Raw genomic sequence first — 20,531 nt, forward strand, 5'->3', positions numbered from 1 at the left:
ATACTTCCTAAGAGCCAGCCTAAACCTTCCCCGGTGCAACTTGAGGCCATTCCCTGTTGTTCTATCGCTTGTTCCTTGGTTCAAGAGACTCATCCCCCCTCTCTGCACCCTCCTTTCAGGTAGTTGTAGAGGGCGATGAGGTCTCCCCTCAGCCTCCTCTTCTCCAGACTAAATAACCCCAGTTCCCTCAGCCGTTCCTCGTACGACATGTGCTCCAGACCCTGCACCAGCTTCGTCGCCCTTCTCTGGACATGCTCGAGTCATTCAACGTCCTTTTTGTAGTGAGGGGCCCAAAACTGAACCCAGTAATCAAGGTGCGGCCTCACCAGTGTCAAAATCATTAAACAATCAGGAAGGTTTGCACCTGATTCTTCTTACATTTCAGAACTGCAATATGTATCATGTGGAGGAAGACACGGTAGCTGCTCACTGACTGTTTCCAGAACTGGGTCAACAAAGCAACGTCAGCTCAGACTGGGGGGGCTGTTGGTTTCCTCCCCCAGTAAAGACAGCGTGGGAACACCAAACGTGTCCCCCTGGATTCAGCATCCTTGCAGATGAAGCACTGGTACAAGGTCACACATCACACTTGACATCTCAGTAAATGAGAATTGGCCAAATGGCAGGTTTGATCTCTAATTATTCCAGCACATCAGCCTTGCTGTTTAATTTGTGTCTAACAGACATGATTACAACAGTTTTTTTTGCATGTCAGCTGTATTCTTATGCATTTCTCTGCTAATGCAAGTTGCCTCCTTATATCGGCAGAGAATTACAGAAGCATTATTGCAAGTTCATGAGAAAAAGTTCCAGATAGAAAGAGGTCAACAGGTTGAACTTCACTCACTTTGGCATCATCAGCGGTTGTTACTGCTTGTATTTCATGATAGAAAGGTCTCTCTTCTTATGCTGGAAGGGAAAAAAAAACACCTACAGCTTTTGTGTCTTGGTAATGTGGACATTTGTTTTCTCTTTAAAGAATATCGCAGTTCTCATTCAGGTATTTCTGATAGAAAATACCACTTGCACAAGGCTTTGCTATTAAATGTTTGCTTTGTTTTTTATATTTACAATCATGTAAAAATTGCAGGTAAGACTCAGTTCTAATTATGTTCTCCTTTGCCTTTTAAACTTCATAACTCTTATTCAATAGAAATAGATGGGATTTTTTTCTCCCATTATCTGCAGCAACCAAAGCTCTTTGTGAGGCTTCAGGGAAACTTGCATTAAATTTGAGTTTGACAAGACTCCCATCAGCAGCATGGCTCCCTAAATTCTAGCGCTGGGTTAACTGATCACAATTTGTCTACAACTGTAGTGTCACACACATGGGAATTTTGCTTAGATATAGCTATTACAGAAACTGTCTAGATTCAGAGGAAGCTTACAGCTGGGATTGAGTTTTGCTTCTTAACCTTCATAAGCAATATTTATTATCTTTACTGCATTACATCCCTGATAGGAATTTCTGATCTGTTCCAAACCACTTAAGAAAATTCTGTTTGTCGCTCATTAAGCAGATGTAGAAAACCACACAAAATTATTAAAACCACATGGCTATGCAAACAGCAGTGAAAAATGGTTACCACATTTTCTTCGATAAGCAAGGCAAAATCCTTCCAATTAACATTTTAATTAGAAAATTCACTTACCATGAAAGTGTCCTGAATTTTCTTAAAGGTTATAACTCAGTCTCCTTTCAAATTCTTCCACAGCATTTTTCACTGTGGCTCTATCAGAGATTAGATACCCAGAAGCAAAAAGGGTGTTTAAGTGAATTATACTTGTAGCTCATACTTGATTCTCTTTACTTTAAAACTTCAGGCACTCAGGCTTCTATTCCACCCATCACTTGTCCTTGGAGAGTAACGCAGCTTTGGGGAAAAAAGCAATTACCTACTGTGAAAAGTCTAGTAGTTACAATTATGAAATAATAAAATGCCAAAGACATGTCTGATTTTGATATAGTGTTTTAAACTTTTTAGCTTAGTGAAATACTACAAAATATTCTCTAAAATCATTATATTCGTCAGGTACAATTACCCCTTTGATTGTGAAACTGAATGCAAATTCACAAACATTTATACAGCATATCTGCATGTGCATTAGAAATCAGCAATTGAAAATCTATTTTGCTTACCTTGACACCAATAATGGAATTACAGCACTAAAACACATTTCCTTCTTGAATAGGCTTAGTAAGTAGAACACTTTTGCCTCTAGGGTGAGAAAAGTTGAACATTCACAATGCTCAGTCTGTTGCTTCCCTTCCTCTTGGTGCTCACAAGTGTCACAGTCCCTGACAGACCCTACAAAAACAACTGAACTTCCTCCATGGCTGCCTTTGGTTACTGCTTAAAAAAGGAAGCACCTATGAATCTTTAATAGCAAGAAACAAATTCCAAAGGAACAGCAATAGCTAAGTCTAACCAAAGACAAATTTTTAACTGAAATTTTCTGACCAAATTAGTCTTTACCCACATGCACATTTTCTGGAACAGCAGACTCCTAAATTGCGAATTCTTACTGCATATGCTGTCAGGTAAAGTCTTACTGATCTGCACAGTCTGACCTGTGATAAGCAGCACTGCAAGGTGGCAGAAAAGGGGAAGAGATTAAACGCTTTATCATATAATCGTATACTCTGATAGTGTCCAGGTATTGTTATCAGAGCGTGAGCTTTTTATGATGAATGCAACGCAGGCACAAACAATCTTCGCACCTCGAATGTTGCCAAGCTGCACTCGTCATCCTTACAACGGGCATTCAAAATGCCATGTACTTGCACAGATCTTGCAAAAAGAGTTGTCAGTACGACATACGATGTACGCTAAATTAGAGGAGACTCCCACACGATCACCTGGGAACTGATCCTGGTGTAAATGCCTAGTGAAGACCTTTTCTCCCCCACGCTACGTGAGCCCTTGGCATGACCACATGCTGCCTACAGACCCTGCAGCACCCATGTTCCACTTCCCAGCAGCCACATCTCAGTGGGGGTGAAGGAGAACAAGGTGCAAAATAAGAAGTTATGGAGAAGACACTTATGCCATCCAGCAAACAACTGCTATGCCTTGTGCCTAGTCAGAAGCATTTTGCATTGTCTCAGAAATCAAGCACTATGTCCATAAAATCATAACCAAGCTGTGACACAGGAGAGACGGACAGAGAAGCTATGAGATGTCACCTCCACAGAAATCTCTAGATGAGCCAGACCCTCCTCCTGTGCCTTGGAGACATCATTGCCAACGAACTGAGTTGCAAAATTCAAGCTGCGTTACAAGCATAGGACAATTGCTTTGTCTTGGCCTCAAAGGAGCAAATTTTGCATTGCCTAATACCTCTGCTCTTTTTAGACAGGAGCAAACACTTGGGATTGTGTACATTTAAGAAGTGAAGCCCAAGATGGTATACAATTCATCCCAAGACTAAGTGAAGAGGGAAAAAGAACAATTGGTTGTGGACAAGGTTAGTGAATTCTTCATCATAAATTAAATTTATGCAGCGTATTAGACTTCAATATTTGAAGGTTTTTTTTTTTCTTTCAGACTGTTTTAACATGACATCTAACAAGAGCAACGAGGACAAAGAAGCTGGCTTTAAAATAGAACTGGACAGATTTACGACCATTATATGGTACTTTTTAAATCCTGCAACAGGAAGCCAAACTTCATGACCCAGGACCATCTTTTCAGTCCTCATTTTTAGCACTAAGTTTGCTGCTGGAAGTGGTTCTGTTCCTGAAGCACATTTCCTACTCGTCTCTTAAAAGCAACAACTGCCTAGAAGAGTATGAGGAAAACCAAATGAGCGGAGTGAAAAAAGACGAAGTGAACAAACACTGAATCGTTATGCAAAGCTAGAAGTGTTCCCACAGCTCACAGGTAGAAACTGCCTGCAATACTTTTTTCAGAGGGCACTGGTTAGTCCCAGGGGAACATGAGCCAGGCTGAGCATGGCAACAAAATACTCTCAAGCAGAACAGCCAGTGCCTACTCCAAAGGTAAGTGATCACCACCGCTGTAGCAAATCCAGTTACTAGTATGGCACACGCTAAGTTACATTTCTTTTATCTCCCCTTCACAATGGAATAATCTAAAACTTAAGATTTGTGGCAAGCTTGTCTAGATAACCTTCTTTTCATTCCCCACCCGATTCAGAGAAGCACACGCAATCTCTTTGTAAAATAAGGAGAGCAGATAACACCTGCAGAATAAACAAGGCATGTCTTCCCCTGACATACAGAGATCTGAAAAGAACATGAAGGAACACTTTGGTGGTCATCTAGATCAGATCATATGAAAAGATACTGCTTAATCAAGACATACTATCTCATCTTACTGTCTGGATAAATGGAAGTTCTGACACCAGAACACCATGAAATTTCATACTTACCACTTTATGTCAACTCAAGATAAAGCTTCTACTGAGCTGGGCACCTGGCACATCTCACAGACTTTTAAACAAAACTTTTTATCTATTAAAACAAGAAGCTTCTAACCTGAAACAAGTCAACCTAAGCTTTTCTTCATTTCTTTATAGGCCGAGAAAGACCAAAACAAGTGATTAAGACATTTCTTTGCTTCATTAACAAACATACAAAGTTTTATTTTATTAGATTGGTTTTCTGTATGTTAACATTATCATATCAGTTATAACCCACATTCACAGCAGAAATTTTCTAATAGCATTTTGCAACACTAACTGCTGTATTAGAAATCCTTAAAAGAAACTTATCTTTAGCTACTCAGGTAACTTGAATAATAAAGTGCAAAACCACAATAAAATTTGACAGACATATGCCCCAGCTCATACTCAGTAGAAAATAAAGTTTGTAAGACCACTAGATATGGATTCACTGCACACAACAGAAGAGTGTGACCTGAAGACATCAGTTTTCAAGTTTTCCCATTACCAGACATTGATTACAATGAATTATTTTTAAGGGTAACAAAAAGAAATCACAATAAGGTTACAAATAAAACAAAATGTATTGGCCAGACTACCTGAAGCTTAGCCCTATACTTGGTACCCTTTTACCCAATAAAGGTTTTAGGAAGAACTGATGAACAGGAACAGTCCATTTCCTGATAGCCTCTTTGATTTTTAACTTCAAGGAATCAATTAGCAGGAGATAACACAACACCTCCTTTGAGACCCAAGTAATTTATTTTTTATTATACCTGCAGACATAAACATATCACTCAACTAATGATTGCCCACACGAGCTACTGTCCCTCTCAATCCAAGACGACAGAAAAAAAAAAATCTCAGAATTTTATCAGAATTAAGTCCAATTCACAAATTACAACCCAAGCTTTCACATCTCTCCTTACAGCCACTGGTGCAGTCTCCCCAGCACCAAGTACTCTTTTCAAGACAAATGAAGTAGCAGCAGCTCTGGGTACCTTTCCCTTTCTTCTACCTAATTAAATTTTCATTAAGCCCTTTCGTGCTACGATTTAAGTTATCATCATCCGCAAGGAGGTCTACTCAACCTTTTTCCTTACAGAATTCAAAGATGCAAATTAAATGTTACTCTAATTTAGTCAGACTGCCTCCTTAGTAGCTGCTAAGATTCCTTCTCTTCTACCACTTCACAAGAAATGACAGTTTAGCATGCCAAGCTTTAATAAATAACAAAAGGTTTTAACTATAAGTTGTATCCGCATCCCTTCGTCATGTTACTAAGCTCAATTTGCTAGTAAGCGCACCACACCGCTGTCAGAACAGCAAAGAGCCTGAACAGCAAGCTTTAAGGACCACATCCTGTTTATAGCTTCATGTAAGCAAGAAATTCACAACATACATTCCTAAGAACTCATTTTTTACATAATACTCTCCTTCACATTGTTATTTTGCACTACAGTCAGTGCTTTCATCAAGGAAATATTTCCATGCACAGATAGACAGCAGAACATCCAGAGCAATTTTTGAGGGCTAAAGATCACATTCTCCCCTTTCAGATCATTTCAGCAAATAACCAAATTCAAAGACCCAGCTGTTGTACTCTGGATAAGGCACTTGCCCCAGATGAACAATTGAGCACCAGGCCAGTGTGCAAGAACAGTCTGGATGTACCTTTCCTTCATCATTTATACTAAAAAGGAATAGTTCCGTAGCAACTGTGTTCTTCCAGTCTGAAGCGATCCTCCTCCAACAGCTTGAGCAGCTTTATAAACTGCTTCATTCTTCCCTAAACTTACTAATTATGGCCACATTAAGCACTTCAAAAACCTTTCGGAGGTTTATACTATAAAGATTCTATTTCAAAATAAACTCAAGGTGCATTTCAAAGAGGCATGCAAGATACTCATCAGACCTTGTGAAATACTACCCTGAAATCACAATGATAAAATTTGAATCTGTCCATCAGCAGTTCTTAACCATCTACATAGACAAGTTTTTTCAATCGAGGCCTCATATGATTTCAGTCCCTGAAAAAAAATGTTGCCTTATGGCATGCATAGTATAGACATCACTAGTGCTACCTGGAAGAGTTCTATCTTCTCTCCTCCTCCCTCCCAAAAGGGTACCAATATAAAACCCACTGATCTCAGTATTTTAAATTCACCCTTTGCTGCATATTCAGCTGCATATTTTTAAAGTTATCCTCTGCTCAAAAGCTTGGAATAGTCTAGGAGTAAAAAAACCTATTAACTCACCACCAACTGAAGATTAAGAAGTGAGATTTAGATTCTATGAAAAACAAAAGCACACCTCACTTCTGGGGTTCTTTATTATTTTGTCAAAGACATTTTAATAGAATTATTCTGGTATTCTGGTCTAGTATTAGATCACAGCCAAAATCTCAGTTTTAAGAAAAAACCTTCATTTTATACTGATTCGAACTGCCAGTAGGTTTAAGCACCCAAATAATTAATTTTTCCATTCAATGCATGTTCTGCAGTTCTAGAAAGTTATGCATTTTTGTTCATATACAAAAAGACAGTCTAACAGATGTAAACTATTTATTGAATATTTGCCACCAATATTGTTAAATACATAATCTTGCAGTTTTCCGCTTTCAAGTTAAAATGTCAGAAACAGAACACCAAATATTTACAATTCTTATAAGGAATGTTACATAATGACACATTAAGGCGTAAATTCTTTTGGCTTATAATTCTGAAAAGAATGATAATAGCAAAAAGTGATGCAAAATCTTCATTGTGAGATTATGATTAAGCTACAATGTTTTACAAAAATATGGTGTAAGATGGCAATAATCCCATTCAAAATCCTGCATTAGGCCCCTCAAGAGGGGCTGATAATTTATACAGTCAAAACTTTAAAATTTACATATAAAGGTACCCTATCCACCATTGAAAAGTACAACTCTCCACATATACAGTTTTCAGGCCACAGTTTTGAAGGTCTGGAGTATCAAGTTGGTTTGATGAATTAGTCGGTTGGCACTTATGAACACATTTATTGCCCTGTTAAAAGAGAAAGATACTGCTTCAGACATTTTTAGAAACATGTCATTCAATAAATACAGCATTAAGTTTGGGCAACTAAATATACTGGCATTTAGGATCTGCAAATTGGAAGCATAATCATGTTCTACCATATTATGATCTACCTGAAGCTTACCACTGGCAAACAGACAGACTTCTTTGCATAGCTAATCCTAGAAAGACTATGTTTATTGGCAGAAACTTAAAGACTTTGGCTCTCAATCATCATTGACATTTCAATCATTTAGTTCAGGGGCTTTAGATAACTAAGAAGAGTGGAGATTATTATTAAACGCCTGTTCTTTTCAAAGCCAAACACATAATTCCCTAGTAATTTCAGAATTTGCAGCTCTCTCAATACTAAGCATGTGCACATACAGAAGCAATATACTATTTTAATTATATTCTTCTTAAGAAATAGGTGTGGAGTCACTGAGTTTTTCAGCTCAGTAGTGACATCTGAACATGACTATTTTGTTTAGTGCTGTTACATTCTGGTGGGAGCAGGGTATCTTATTCAACATGCAGTTCAGAGATTTAAAATACTTCTGATTCCACAAGGATATGAAATACAAGCCCTACCTGGGACTTCTTGCAATATTGCTAACATCTAACACACTCTAAGCTTATGGCTGCAATACACAGCACAGGGCTAAACACAGCTGGTCTCTTTCAGTATGGCTGGGGTACATGCACAACACATCCAACCCTTCCCTCATTTTTCCAGTCAAATAGTTTTCTAATCAACTGAGACTGTTTAGACCTAGTTCATGTGAAAACTTAACCATACGTCTGTTCGGTAATCATAAGGCTACCAGGGTCTAAATTTCTCATTTTGGTATCACAACCAAATTTAGCCCCAATTTCAATAGGAGGAGAACAATAATGTTTTGAGAGGAACAAGCTAGTAGTATTCACAGTTGGTCTTAAGACTTCTCTCTCCTTTAGTAATGTGCCATCCCCTGGGTGCTCTTAGTCTCTGCCAAGCTCAACAAGACCAGACATGAAAGTTCATTCTCATCTTTATAACAGTAGCACATAGCACATTTTGGCACTGTCAAAATCTGAGGGGATATACTCCTCATCCAAAACAGTCACCACAGTCAAATATACAGTAACAGTGACTTCAAAACCCAAGGCAAAGACCCAAAAAAAGCCTCAGTTTGAAGGCTAAAATGTTCAAATATAAAAAGATTAATCAGCTGAGTAATTCCAAATACTGCAAAGCACTATAAGGAGCTATAAAGAAGAGGACAATAAAAATGTAAATCAAAGAAAACACTGCACAGAAGTTTAGCATTTGCAAGTGATATTTCAAATTGGTAGATTACTTCTTTCAATAAAGCTTAAGTTTTTTGTCCTGGTATACACACAGACAAAAAATCAGAGGGCCATGAAATTTAGCTTGACGTATTCAAGTTCAAAGCTAATACTGAACACGGGTGCTGTATGGTGGTGCATTTAACCAATTTCCCTTTCTTCAAAGGCATTACAAAAGGAACAGAAGTGTTTTCATGCAGCCATGGTGGTCTGAGGACACAGGTGAGGAAAAAAATTAGGCACATCCCAAAGAAGGTAGCTTATGCACCAAACCTTGCCCTATTTTCCCCTGTTAGTCAACAAGGACTTCCATTATGTAAAAATGTTAGTACAAAAACATACTTACTTTCCATCTTTAAAATAGGTTTTCAGAGTATCACTGAAACTTTTGGAGTATTTTACAAACTCTTTCTTTTGATGCTCAAGTGCCTAAGAAAACAAAAACACCAGAAGTGGAGCCTTAGTTCACATATTGTTGGGTACAGTCAGAGTCTCAAGGTTAAACTGATACAGAATTGGCTAACCTTACATTAGGTATAGAAGCTTTTTTATTTTAGAAGACATGCAGAGAAATTATCCTCTTCATCCAAAACTGCTGATACCTACCATACAACAACCCTGTTAAAGTATTATGTCACTGACCAGTTAAATTCTCCTATTCATCTTTTGATCAAAAGGATATGCTTCCTCTACTATTAAAAATATTGTATGAAAAGAGTTATTGCACATACCCGCCGGTTCTGGTATTGGTATTTCTTGAAGACATTATTTACTGTGTCAAGAAGTTCCTTTATTGCACTTGCGATGTCCCTGTTGGGCAATAAAGATAGTTGTAATATCTGTAAGCTATCCCATTTAAATGTCGGAATTTAATCCCGTTCTAGTAGTCAAATACTTCTTAAAACAGTCTCCACAGAGTGTCAGACAGGATGTAGCAAGACCAAATGCAAAGAGCTAGACCAGTGACATGGGAATTCAAACTAGGATTCAGCAAGTCAAGTCTGGTCTAGTAACAAAAAAAAATCTCATTACAAATCTTCAATTCTGTCTGTTCATTTATAAACAAGGAACAGGCTTTTTTCCAATAGGAATGGTGTCGCTAACATCCCCTACAGCATTTGAACGTTCAGATCTAAATAAAACGTCTGACCCCTCAAATCTGCAGAAAAATATGTAATACAGTACTTACTTGATTGTCTGAAGAAACCTCACTCTGTCATTGATCTCATCAGGAATCTTACTAAGAATCTGTTTAAGTGCTCGTGCCTTTTCGTTGAGATCTTGGAATTCTGGTTCTGGTCTTTCAATCATATACTCTAACAAGAAGAACATAATAAAAAATACCATTGGTTTTTCCTCAAGTCTCTAGTAATAGCTAAAAAACACTACTTCACAAAATGCAGCTGTTATTGCCGTGTTACATCTGAAGGTGAACAGCACAAAACCAGCCATGACCAGAAAACTGCAGTGAATACTCTGCATCGATAGAAACACAGTGCAACAATAATCTTTAATATTGCAAGTTGGAAAAAGAGCCCATCTTACTTTGAGACACTGACACTACACTAATTAGATGCAGTATTAAAACAACTTAAAGCCTACTGTATACTCACTCTCCTTCTCTGACAGTATAACTACTGCTTTTAATTCGAAGCAGAGAAAAGGAAGGTATACACACTCTATAGATACTTTTTTCTGGTTGTTAGCATTGCAGAAGGTGAACTATGCACCCACATAAACATAGTTCTAAACATTCATCATCTTCCTTTCCATTATTAGTCAAGTATGGGTTTTAGGGAGATTTAACTTCTCCAAAAGAGACATTCAGAAAATACAAATATTATTCTACCATGCTGAAAAACATCTAGTAAGAAACAAATAACCTCTTCTGAAAATAGGCATGTTCCTAATGAACAGTGTAATTAAAGATACATTTATTCAACATAAAAGAGATAAGATACTACCTTCTACATCATCAGCTGCCATACGCAGCAGAGACTCTGTGAAGTTCACATCCACACTTTTTTTCTCCAGAATTTTCATAATGATGTCCTGTGTAAGACCTGGATTTTCTTTTTCAGCCTGTATAGCAAGGAAAATTTTTATTCTTAAATATGTAAGACCTGAATACTGGAAGCAGATTTTCATGTACCTTGGTTCATATACTGCAGGAGTTCTAGAAACTTCAAAAGTCTAATGGCTTTACACTAGCAGATTACATTGAAAGCCATTCTCCTGCCACAACATCCATTTTTCATGGATTACATCAGTGATTTTGTATAACTAACTTTTCCAATCAGCCTTTCAACTCACTTCAATTTGAATAAGAAAGTTTTTCATAAATTCTATGTTCTGTTTTATTTTCATAAACACTAAGCTTTGAGACAAAGATATTGTATCCGTTGGGATTTAATTCACTCAAACACAGGTGCTACTCCCCCATCTTTCACATGACATTTTATAAATGTGCCTCTTATGAATCACATCATATGCTCAAACATCATCTTGGAATTGCTTTTTCAGAAAAAAACCCCTTTTGATTGATGACATATCCAAGCTAAACCAGACTAACATTGGAGGTATTCACACTACCTGTGCTGCTATCAAAAAATTACGCTGTGTTGAATAAGAATGAGGGTGTGTGTTTTTTTTAGCTAGCACTACCATTTCTACCAATATCTCAGTTTTCACATTATTTGCATTCAGCTTAGCTCCTTACCAACAGTCTTAAAAACATTTAATTTGTATGAGCTCTAGTTAAGACTTAGGACTGTCTAGGTACACTTAAATCTAAGTATAGAAAAGTATTAGTTGTGCAGCTCAACGTTAAGATATATCATGTCTAGAATTATTTTTGTTTAAAGAATTTCAGAAGATCACCAACTGAATAAAGCAATATAAAGGCATATCTGTATTTTCATTCTGTGGGAACATAACAGAACAGTTAGAATTTTTTTTCATTTACTGCTGGATACAAATACAAACATTAAACTTATACTCATCTACAAAAAACCCCCATTACCATTCACTTTGTAAACCATTTTCAAGGTCTGCCTATTTCTCATGAGCACCTATTCTACATAATCTTGTCATATTTAGACCAAGTTTATTATCTTATTACCTTCACTGACTGATTCCTCACTTAAGCTTTTGTACTACATGGACTAGACAAGATTCTGTTTAAAATTGCTCAATATGCTTGTGTCATTCAGATTTCTACTCATAACATTTGCAGATATCTCAAACTTAGAGTCCATGTAATTGTCCAGTACATTTAGACTACTGGATCAAGGATGCAGTCTTCAAACACAAAGACACAAGGAAACAAGACAGCTGACTTTTTAGCTTCATCACAGGTGGTTTACCTTTTAAACAGTCACTCTTCAAGACAAGTTACTTCTCACCTTAATAAAAGCTGCTCTCAGTGTCTGAGCTGCAGATAGATTTACTCTTTCTAGCTGCAATAAAAGTTTAGAATTATTAGCAATTCTAATGTTATCAGAACAAAACAAGTCAAGTACTCATGCCTTGCCTTATATAGCATAATGAAAAAGGGAACTGATTGAAGCATTCAAATTACTGGTCTCATTTGAGAGAGACACACTATAAAGTTTAATCCCAAAGGAAAGACTTCCCCCCGCAAAATAAGAACAAAAATCAAACATGTCAGTGGACATATTTTGCATTTATCCAGCCTACAGCAGAAGCCTGACAGAAGTTTTTGAGAACATCTTGACAATCTCCGATACCCACAGAAAAACAAACATCTTATTAAATTATAACCATTAGCAGCAAAATTAAAATGTATCAAGCTGTTCATAGGTACATGTTCAACTGCATGTTACTTCCTGTCATAGAATGCTAGACCTAGCATTTTTGTAAAAATCCTCTATAAAAGGGAAGAAAAAAGATCAGGGCCAAACAACTAGCAATCTTTGATGAGCACGAAATTGTATTCGTCGAAAGAAGGGTAAAACAATGCATAGAAAGAAGATGGTGTTCAACACAAAGCTTTCCCAATCAAGATGAGCAACCTATTACTGTGATAATATTTCCCGGTCTAAAGGGGATTATTACATTCTAAAGCAAAATGTAGCTTACCTCGTTAAAGACAGGGTACATAACAGCATAGAGAGGCATGGAAACCATAGAAGTGGTCTCTGCTTCATTCTTCATCTCTTCCATTGTCATCCTCATTCAAAGACCCACTTCACAAGGAAAACACTATAGAAGCAAAAAACTCCTCATTCACCGAAATGTTTCTTCTTTTTCCTCGTTGTGCAAGAATATTTGAACTTGAAAAATATACCGTCCTTAGGTTGTGCGAGAAAAAAAACAAACACACAATTATGAATGCTCATGACTGAGAGGTTCTAAAAATGAAAAGGCAGAGAACATCATTAATTTGTTACTGCCTAGAAACTAGGAATTACTTGTGACACGAGCTGAGTAAATAGGGAATGACTACTTCATGTAACTTCAAAACCTTAACGGAAATCTATTAAGCAAACAGATATTTTAACGAGTAAGGTACTACCAAAATGTTTTACTCTAAGTTCTTATGGAATTAATTTTCCTGAAATTGATTTTATTTGATCTTGCCACCACTTGTAAGGAGTGGCATAAGATGCCTGAGAACTCACGTACAGAAAAAGTTGAACAGCATTACATGCTGTAAACCCAAAACCCATACAGATGCATTATAACAATTAACTTTAAGACTACCTATAAATACTCCATAGTTTTGCATATGCATTAAGCTGTGATTCTGCTGGAGATCAGTGCCTACTTTCTACCCATGTGAATTCCAAATACTTTGGTTTTATATAAGCAAAAGTCTTAAGTCATGTTTTCACTCAGGGTGTGTCAACAGCTACGTTAATTCAATGGAAAATTATTGTTCCAGTAACTGAACCCAGGTTTTGGAAGTTCTCCACCCAGTCCCGCTCATCACATCCAACATGGAGCGATCACTGCTCAGACCCAGAAGTTATGTGGTAAAGAAAAAAGGTCACCCTACAGTTCATAAAAAATCCTTGTTGTGTTCCTGCTATATTTTCTGTTCATAAGATTCTTCCATTGAGTTTAAAGACCTAAAGTCCAAGTTAGGAATGATACACAGAAAGAGATTAATATTTTTCATTTTTAGATGCCAACTGTACCCTGGGCTGCATCAAGAGAAGTATGGCCAGCAGGTCGAGGGAGGGGATTCTCCCCCTCTAGTCTGCTCTCATGAGACCCCCCCTGCAGTGCTGGGTCCAGCTCTGGGGGCACCAACATCAGAAGGACACAGACCTGCTTGAGCAGGTCCAGAGGAGGCCACAAAGATGCTCAGGGGGCTGGAGCACCTCCCCTGTGAGGACAGGCTGAGACAGTTGGGGGGGTTCAGCTGGAGAAGAGAAGGCTCTGGGGAGACCTTAGAGAAGCCTCCCAGGACTTAAAGGGGCTACAGGAAAGGGGGGAAGGGACTCTTGATCAGGGGGGTAGGGATAGGATGAGGGGTAATGGTTTTAAACTGACAGAGGGGAGATTTACATGAGATATAAGGAAGAAATTCTTTACTGTATGGGTGGTGAGGCCCTGGCACAGGTTGCCCAGAGAAGCTGTTGCTGCCCCCTCCCCGGAAGCATCCAAGGCCAAGCTGGACAGGGCTTTGGGCAACCTGGGCTAGTGGAAGGTGTCCCTGCCCAGGGCAGGGGGGTTGGGACTGAATGGGCTTTAAGGTCCCTTGCAACCCAAACCATCCTGTGATTCTATGATTTACTTGGAGTACTTAATACACTAGGGAAGTTTTCTTCCTCCTAACAAGCCTCAGACACCAGGTATTTGTATGTTCATGGACTGATTTTATTGATCTTTTAGTAAGAAGTGAAAAAAGTGGATTTTTAAGAAAGAGCAGAAGCTACTGCAGTAATCAGTATCACTTCCCAATAGTATGAACAGGTTAAAAAATGCCAAGGTATTTCCTCAAGCTATATTCTTCTTTATGCTCTGCATTGGCTAAAACTCTCCAGGCTGTTTAAATAGAAGAACAGATACTGGTTTTCATCTAGGGGAGATATATAGTAGTTTAGCTATAATTATACAAGTGAAATTTGTTATTGATTACAGTAAGCACAGAGAACAACTTGGATGACTACAAATATCATGTCTCATCTAAGCATGTGATTAGGCAGTATGAATATACCCAAAAGTGAGAAAACAAGTGAAGAACTGGTCAGACTGCAGAAACAGCCAACAGTTAAAACATGATTTGAAGAAAAATTAAACATGACTATAGTAACAAGCAACAGCTCTTTATACAAGTCTTCTGACATAGACTATTTATTGCAAAAATCTCATCTTTGAGCCTCTTCCTGTTCCAACCTTTCACCATGACATACACGAACAGATTCCTAGTAATGGAACAGGAGTACAGAGACTTTAAGAAGGGGTCCGTATGGATATGTCCACACAGATGGAATTGCAGAAATCAAGACTCTCACATTCTTAGCACCTACTCGTAGATATTTTAGAGCTATCAAGAAAATGGACAAACCAAGTGAATATTCATCATACCTCAAAAAATTGTATGTCATTAAAGAACTTATTTCAGAGTTACATAAATTCACACAAGATCTACTCATATGGGGGGAACAAACTTCTCTAAACAAGTTTTCACTCACAACTGCAAGCACAATCCATCCCATTTATTATACGTGCATATGCCCTGCACTAAAGACTCTGGCATGTAAGGGGCAGAGTGGATGGAGAGCTGTTTAACTGTTTAACTCTGTGTTTCTGAAAGCTCAGTAAAAATAGATACTCATGCAAGATACTACACTAACAAGCACCACTGAAGACAGCATTCACAGATTCATTTACTGCAAGTTTTTAGCTAGAGTACTGTATTCTCAGAGTAAGTTTTTAAAATAGTTAAATCAGGTCATTGAACACTGTTCTAGTCTACCCACAAGATTTTTGATCATAGGAAGAAGGGCAAAAAAGGACAAAATAACCATTAGATACAATTACTTTGTTTTTATGGGTTAGCATATCCACAAAGAAAAGGAAATACTAACTGAAATGATTGATTTTTATGATGATGAACACCTATTACACTGTGGACTACCATGAAGAACTCATTTTCTCCTGAAGAGCCATAAGCTATTGTTACTAATCCACAGTACAGTTAACCCCCCCATATAAAACCAATTATACACCATCTATTACCTCTTTACCAGACACTGACACTCTTCAAACTAAATACAAAACCTTGGACTTTTACTGACACAAAGGATGTAAGTGTTGTGACTGAAGAGGTAGATTTAAATATACGTACACACAAGAAATAGGTAAGAATATCAAGTACTTTCTTTTCATATGTTGGTAATAAAATATATTTGATACATCACACTGGTTGTTCCTTATTGCAGAAATCCTCCCATTTTCCAGAAGATACACTAGTAGTACACATGTAGTATCATGCAAGTATCTGACTGCTAACATTGCTGCACTATTTGTCTTTGCAGCTAGGAATCAACTTCTTCACCTCTTTCAGATGCAACTTAGATGCACTGCAGTCTTTGCTAGTATTAAATAGCAGGGATAAAAATCTTCACCAAAAGACTACATTTATTTGTGTTACAGAAAGACCGTTTGTCATAGCTGCACTAAACCACATACTAATTCTTTGAAGAAGGTCTCAATCCCAGTTATGGATTAAATCCCCATGAAAACTGAAGTTTCTGTTCTATTATTTATATCAATTATTAGAAAGTCCACTAGCCTTCAAAATGTCCTGACTAAAGCCAAAGTTTAATGCACATTATCATGCAGCAACTAGGAGCTTTCAGTATTTCTTTTGGTATGTGATCAAAAGCAGTCATCTGCATAGCTGCCAAGCTTTACGACAACACTGTCTTCTAAAAGCTTAACTTCAGTTCACTACAGTCTCAAAAGACTCTTTTATTTGAGACAAGTGTACCCTAGTTTCATCTGCCAATTGGTTTTTTATGTTCTCAAAAAAAAGATGGAATAAGATTCCATGAGAACGTGATCTATTAGAACAGCACAATTTAGTCATGCTGTTCAAAAAATCCTGGCAAATTGCTGCAGATGCAAAAAAAGGTGTTACACTTCTGGCAAACTTGTTAATTGGTCTGAGGGGAAAGACAAGGAGAAGATAGTAGAATGCTGCCAAATCGTAATCTGCAGGCAAGCCTGATCTTTTTTTGTTGCAGTGACCCCACAGATTCAAATCTGTGTATGTGCAATTAGAATCACGCTTTGTGCTACATCAGGTGAAATCAATCATCAGAGAGAATGTACAGAATGATATAGGGAATTTAAAGAGAATCTAAATTTGAGAACTGTGCTAAGATGCCAGTTAATACAATCCTGGCTGCTCAGTCTTAAAGTATTGAACACATCAAGCTGTATTCCAAGAGATGTACTAACATGGAGCATATATTTTCACTCTCAGTATAAATCTTACATTCTAACCCTTGAGTTCCAGCACCAAAATATTATCCCAGGTATTCAGCAAACACTGAAAGAACCGAGGAACAAATTTTAGATGAGGAACAAATTTGGAAGGATTCTTTTATAGACCTATTCCCCCAAATCCATCCAAAGACATTTTAAACCATTCAGCTGACCTTTATGAGGAAAACAACTACATTAAGATAAACTTCCTGTAAGCCAAAAAGCATAAATGGCAAAAGCCATTTCCCAAAATGTACAACTACAGTATCTAAGGTGATAATTTGCTTTCTCTAATCTGTGCCATTTACTGACAGACTTTTGGTCATGCACTAAATTCAAGTAGCCGAACTACTTAAGAATAAACCGTCACAGGATAACTCCAGAGTGCAGCAATCTTCCCCAAACCCACAGCTGCTCATTGGCCAGTGTGGAAACAAGCAAGTTACCCATGAAAGGTGTTTGTTTAACACTATATTTTGAAACAGTGTTTAAAGAGAAGAGAGCAGAGTCTCATGACTACAACTTTTATGGAGTTGTTTTAAAACAACAGAAGCATTAGTTCAATTGGCAGGATTTCCATCTTCAGTTATGTCATCAGTAGATCTACCTATGCACTGATGTCTATTCCTTTCTCCAGGCTCCATGGACCTTAGATCTGGAAAACTAAGCACCAAGACATTCATATTCTTTTTTTTAGAAAAGTACTGGAGAGGAACAAGGCCTGAGGCAGTGATCTACCAGAATGATTACTTCAATGCTTAGCTTCTAGCAAAAATTGCAGCTCTATTCCTGCTACCAAAGGCTATCCTTACTGCCAAGAAGTTCTGCTTCACTTTTTGCAGTGAGGATTCATGAAGAGGTTTCACTTTTAACCTGATGTGAGACTCACTGAGTTACCAAAAATCCTAATTTAAATTCAGGAGGAAAGAACGGGGGAAGGAAAATAGCAGCATGAATTCTATGCTGAATTCAGAGGCAAAGAGCTTGGCTCCTATTTGTAAGGCCAGTGTGTATGGGAGAAGGAAGTTTAGGTAATTTACTAATTACAGTTGCAAATTTTACAAAAAAAATACAGAATATGATCTTTGAACTATATGCATACTCCACTCATAGCTTGGTAACTAAGTTTCCCTTATTAACAGTCACTTAGAGGAAACAAAAAAAAACACACGCTCCTTTTCCTTGTCAGATGGCAACTTATGTGCCAGAAATGTATTTCAATTATAGATTGCAATTATTTCCCACTGTAAACTTAGACTATACAGTACAAAGCTTAAAGGGTTTGTGCTTCAGATTCAGAACTACTTTCCTTCTTTTTAAAACTGAGATGACTTCATGATAGTATGGGTGAATTAAATGGAATCAGCATACAGATCAACTGTTACAACAACAATCTCTGTATTTTAAAATCAGTAAAAGTAACAAGAAACTTAAAAAAATGTACTCTACTGCACTGATTTCATATTCTACTAACTCTCACACCCAGCAGTTTCACTGAAGAGTTAATAAGAGGAATGTGACCAGAAAATAGCATTGAAGTTTTAAAAGTATCTTTAAATTCCTCTCGCTAGACTAGAGGTATGCAGTTTTCAAACATCTCCACACACATATAGTAGCCACTTACAGTTGGGTTCACTCTGACAAAGCATAACTGCTTATGCATTTTATTATTGTGAGAGCAATTCGTATGACTAATTCAGAAATCACACAAACCCAAAACATCTATTTTTAGATTCATATCAACTTTGAAAACAAAATCCAAGCCTAGTAAGGCTTACAATTAAGTCAGGCTTACAATTAGTTCAGGTTCTTTTGCAATGCTGAACTTCAAAATGGAAATGATTTAGTCTGTCCTAATACACCCACCTTTAGTGTCTGCCTACTCCTTGAGAAACTACAGGGACTGTGCCCCAGTGTCACTAGCTAGCAACATTAAAATTATTGTACAGTATAACTGAAACAGGTCATGGTTATTGGTATATAAAATCACAGCAACACATCCCTGTTTGTATTCTTTTCCTCTTTGGAAATGTCAAAGTCAAGCTATTACTCTATCAAACACTAACAGGTAAGACACAGTTTCAAGCACAAAAATACATTCTAACAAGTAAACAAATACCAGAGAGCAATTAGTTCCTCTGATAACAGGAACAGCACAAACCTGGCCCAAGGTTTCAGCCATCTACCTGTGGCCCAGCATGTGTAAGCCACACGAACCAGCCAAACTCACCAGTTAAGTGAGCAACTTAATGGGACACCCGAGCACTGCCCGTGTCCGCAGACTGTCAGTCACTAAGAAGAGTACAGCCCGGGCTATCTGCTGTCCCTGCCCGGCGCTTTTCCTTTCCGCTGCGGCCCCGGAGCCGCCCGGTTTGCGGGAAGGAGCTAAGGGGCCTTTTTCTCTCCCCGACCTGACGAGGCACCGGCCGCGCCGCTCACCGCAGCCACCTGACAGCGCTCCCCTCCCACATTAGGACGAGCTAAAAATAAGACCCACATCCGGGCCTACGCTCCCCAGGCCCGGGCGTCCCCCCTCCCACGAGCCGTCCAGGCCGAGGGACCTCAAACTGGGCAGCCCCCCCCCCCCCCCCCCCCCACCCCACCCCACGCACACATCTCCTGAAGAAGGGAAGGCCCAAAACCACCCGAGGCACCGGCAAGGGCAGGGGGAAGGACGAGCCCTCGCCCCGCTGCACCACCGCTCTGGGGCGAGAGGGAAGAGAGCAGACACCCCGCAGGGCCGGACTCTCTCCCCGGCGGGGAGCGGAAGAGGAACCCCCCAGCTTCCCCACACGGCGAGGCCCGAGGCCGCGCTCACCTGCGGCGGGACCTGCTGGCGGCTCCTGCCGCTCCCCCTCCCGCCCTGCCCACCCCTCAGCCAGGCCCCGATGCTGGAAAGAGTTTTACGCTCGTAACGCGGCGCAGCCCCACAGGGCGAACCAGGCCCTGCGCAAACACACTAGCGGAACCACCCCCCCACCCCGCAAACTCGCCGGCCCCTCTGCGGGCACACGCTGAGAAGGGAGAGGCAGGGGCAAGGCGCGGCACCACCTCACCTCCCCCCGACCCACGGAGCCCTCGGAGCTCTCGAGTGGGCTTCGCCACCGCGCCGGAAGCGCCTGCGAGGAGGAAGCGTCCGCCGCTGTTACCACACACCAGGCGTTGTCCGGAACTAACCGGACCCGCGCGGGGCCCTGGGGTTTGTAGTCTGAGGCCCGCGACCACAAACCCCACAATGCCCCGCGGCGCCGGGCGGGGGGCGGAGACAGGCGGCGAGCGCGTCCA

General features: G+C 39.2%; 1 protein-coding gene across 3 annotated transcripts; it reads right to left on the reverse strand.

The window, feature by feature from the left end:
- Nucleotides 1-6,954: 6,954 nt before the first annotated feature.
- Nucleotides 6,955-20,435, reverse strand: PDCD10 (programmed cell death 10). 3 transcript variants are annotated; one of them, XM_074878457.1, is made up of 8 exons: nucleotides 20,303-20,435; nucleotides 12,882-13,093; nucleotides 12,185-12,238; nucleotides 10,745-10,862; nucleotides 9,970-10,096; nucleotides 9,512-9,590; nucleotides 9,127-9,209; nucleotides 6,955-7,439 (listed from the first exon to the last, which is right to left on the reverse strand). In XM_074878457.1, the coding sequence occupies exons 2-8, from the start codon at nucleotides 12,975-12,977 to the stop codon at nucleotides 7,358-7,360; spliced, it is 639 nt and encodes a 212-aa protein (XP_074734558.1). In that variant the 5' UTR covers nucleotides 12,978-13,093; nucleotides 20,303-20,435; the 3' UTR covers nucleotides 6,955-7,357. The 3 variants fall into 3 exon arrangements, with proteins under 3 accessions (XP_074734558.1, XP_074734560.1, XP_074734559.1); XM_074878459.1 differs by having other exon boundaries at nucleotides 12,882-13,004; nucleotides 20,303-20,434; XM_074878458.1 differs by having other exon boundaries at nucleotides 20,298-20,433.
- Between the last annotated feature and the right edge of the window lie 96 nt (nucleotides 20,436-20,531).

The sequence above is a fragment of the Strix uralensis genome, chromosome 9 (assembly GCF_047716275.1).
Source record: "Strix uralensis isolate ZFMK-TIS-50842 chromosome 9, bStrUra1, whole genome shotgun sequence".
Taxonomy (NCBI): domain Eukaryota; kingdom Metazoa; phylum Chordata; class Aves; order Strigiformes; family Strigidae; genus Strix; species Strix uralensis.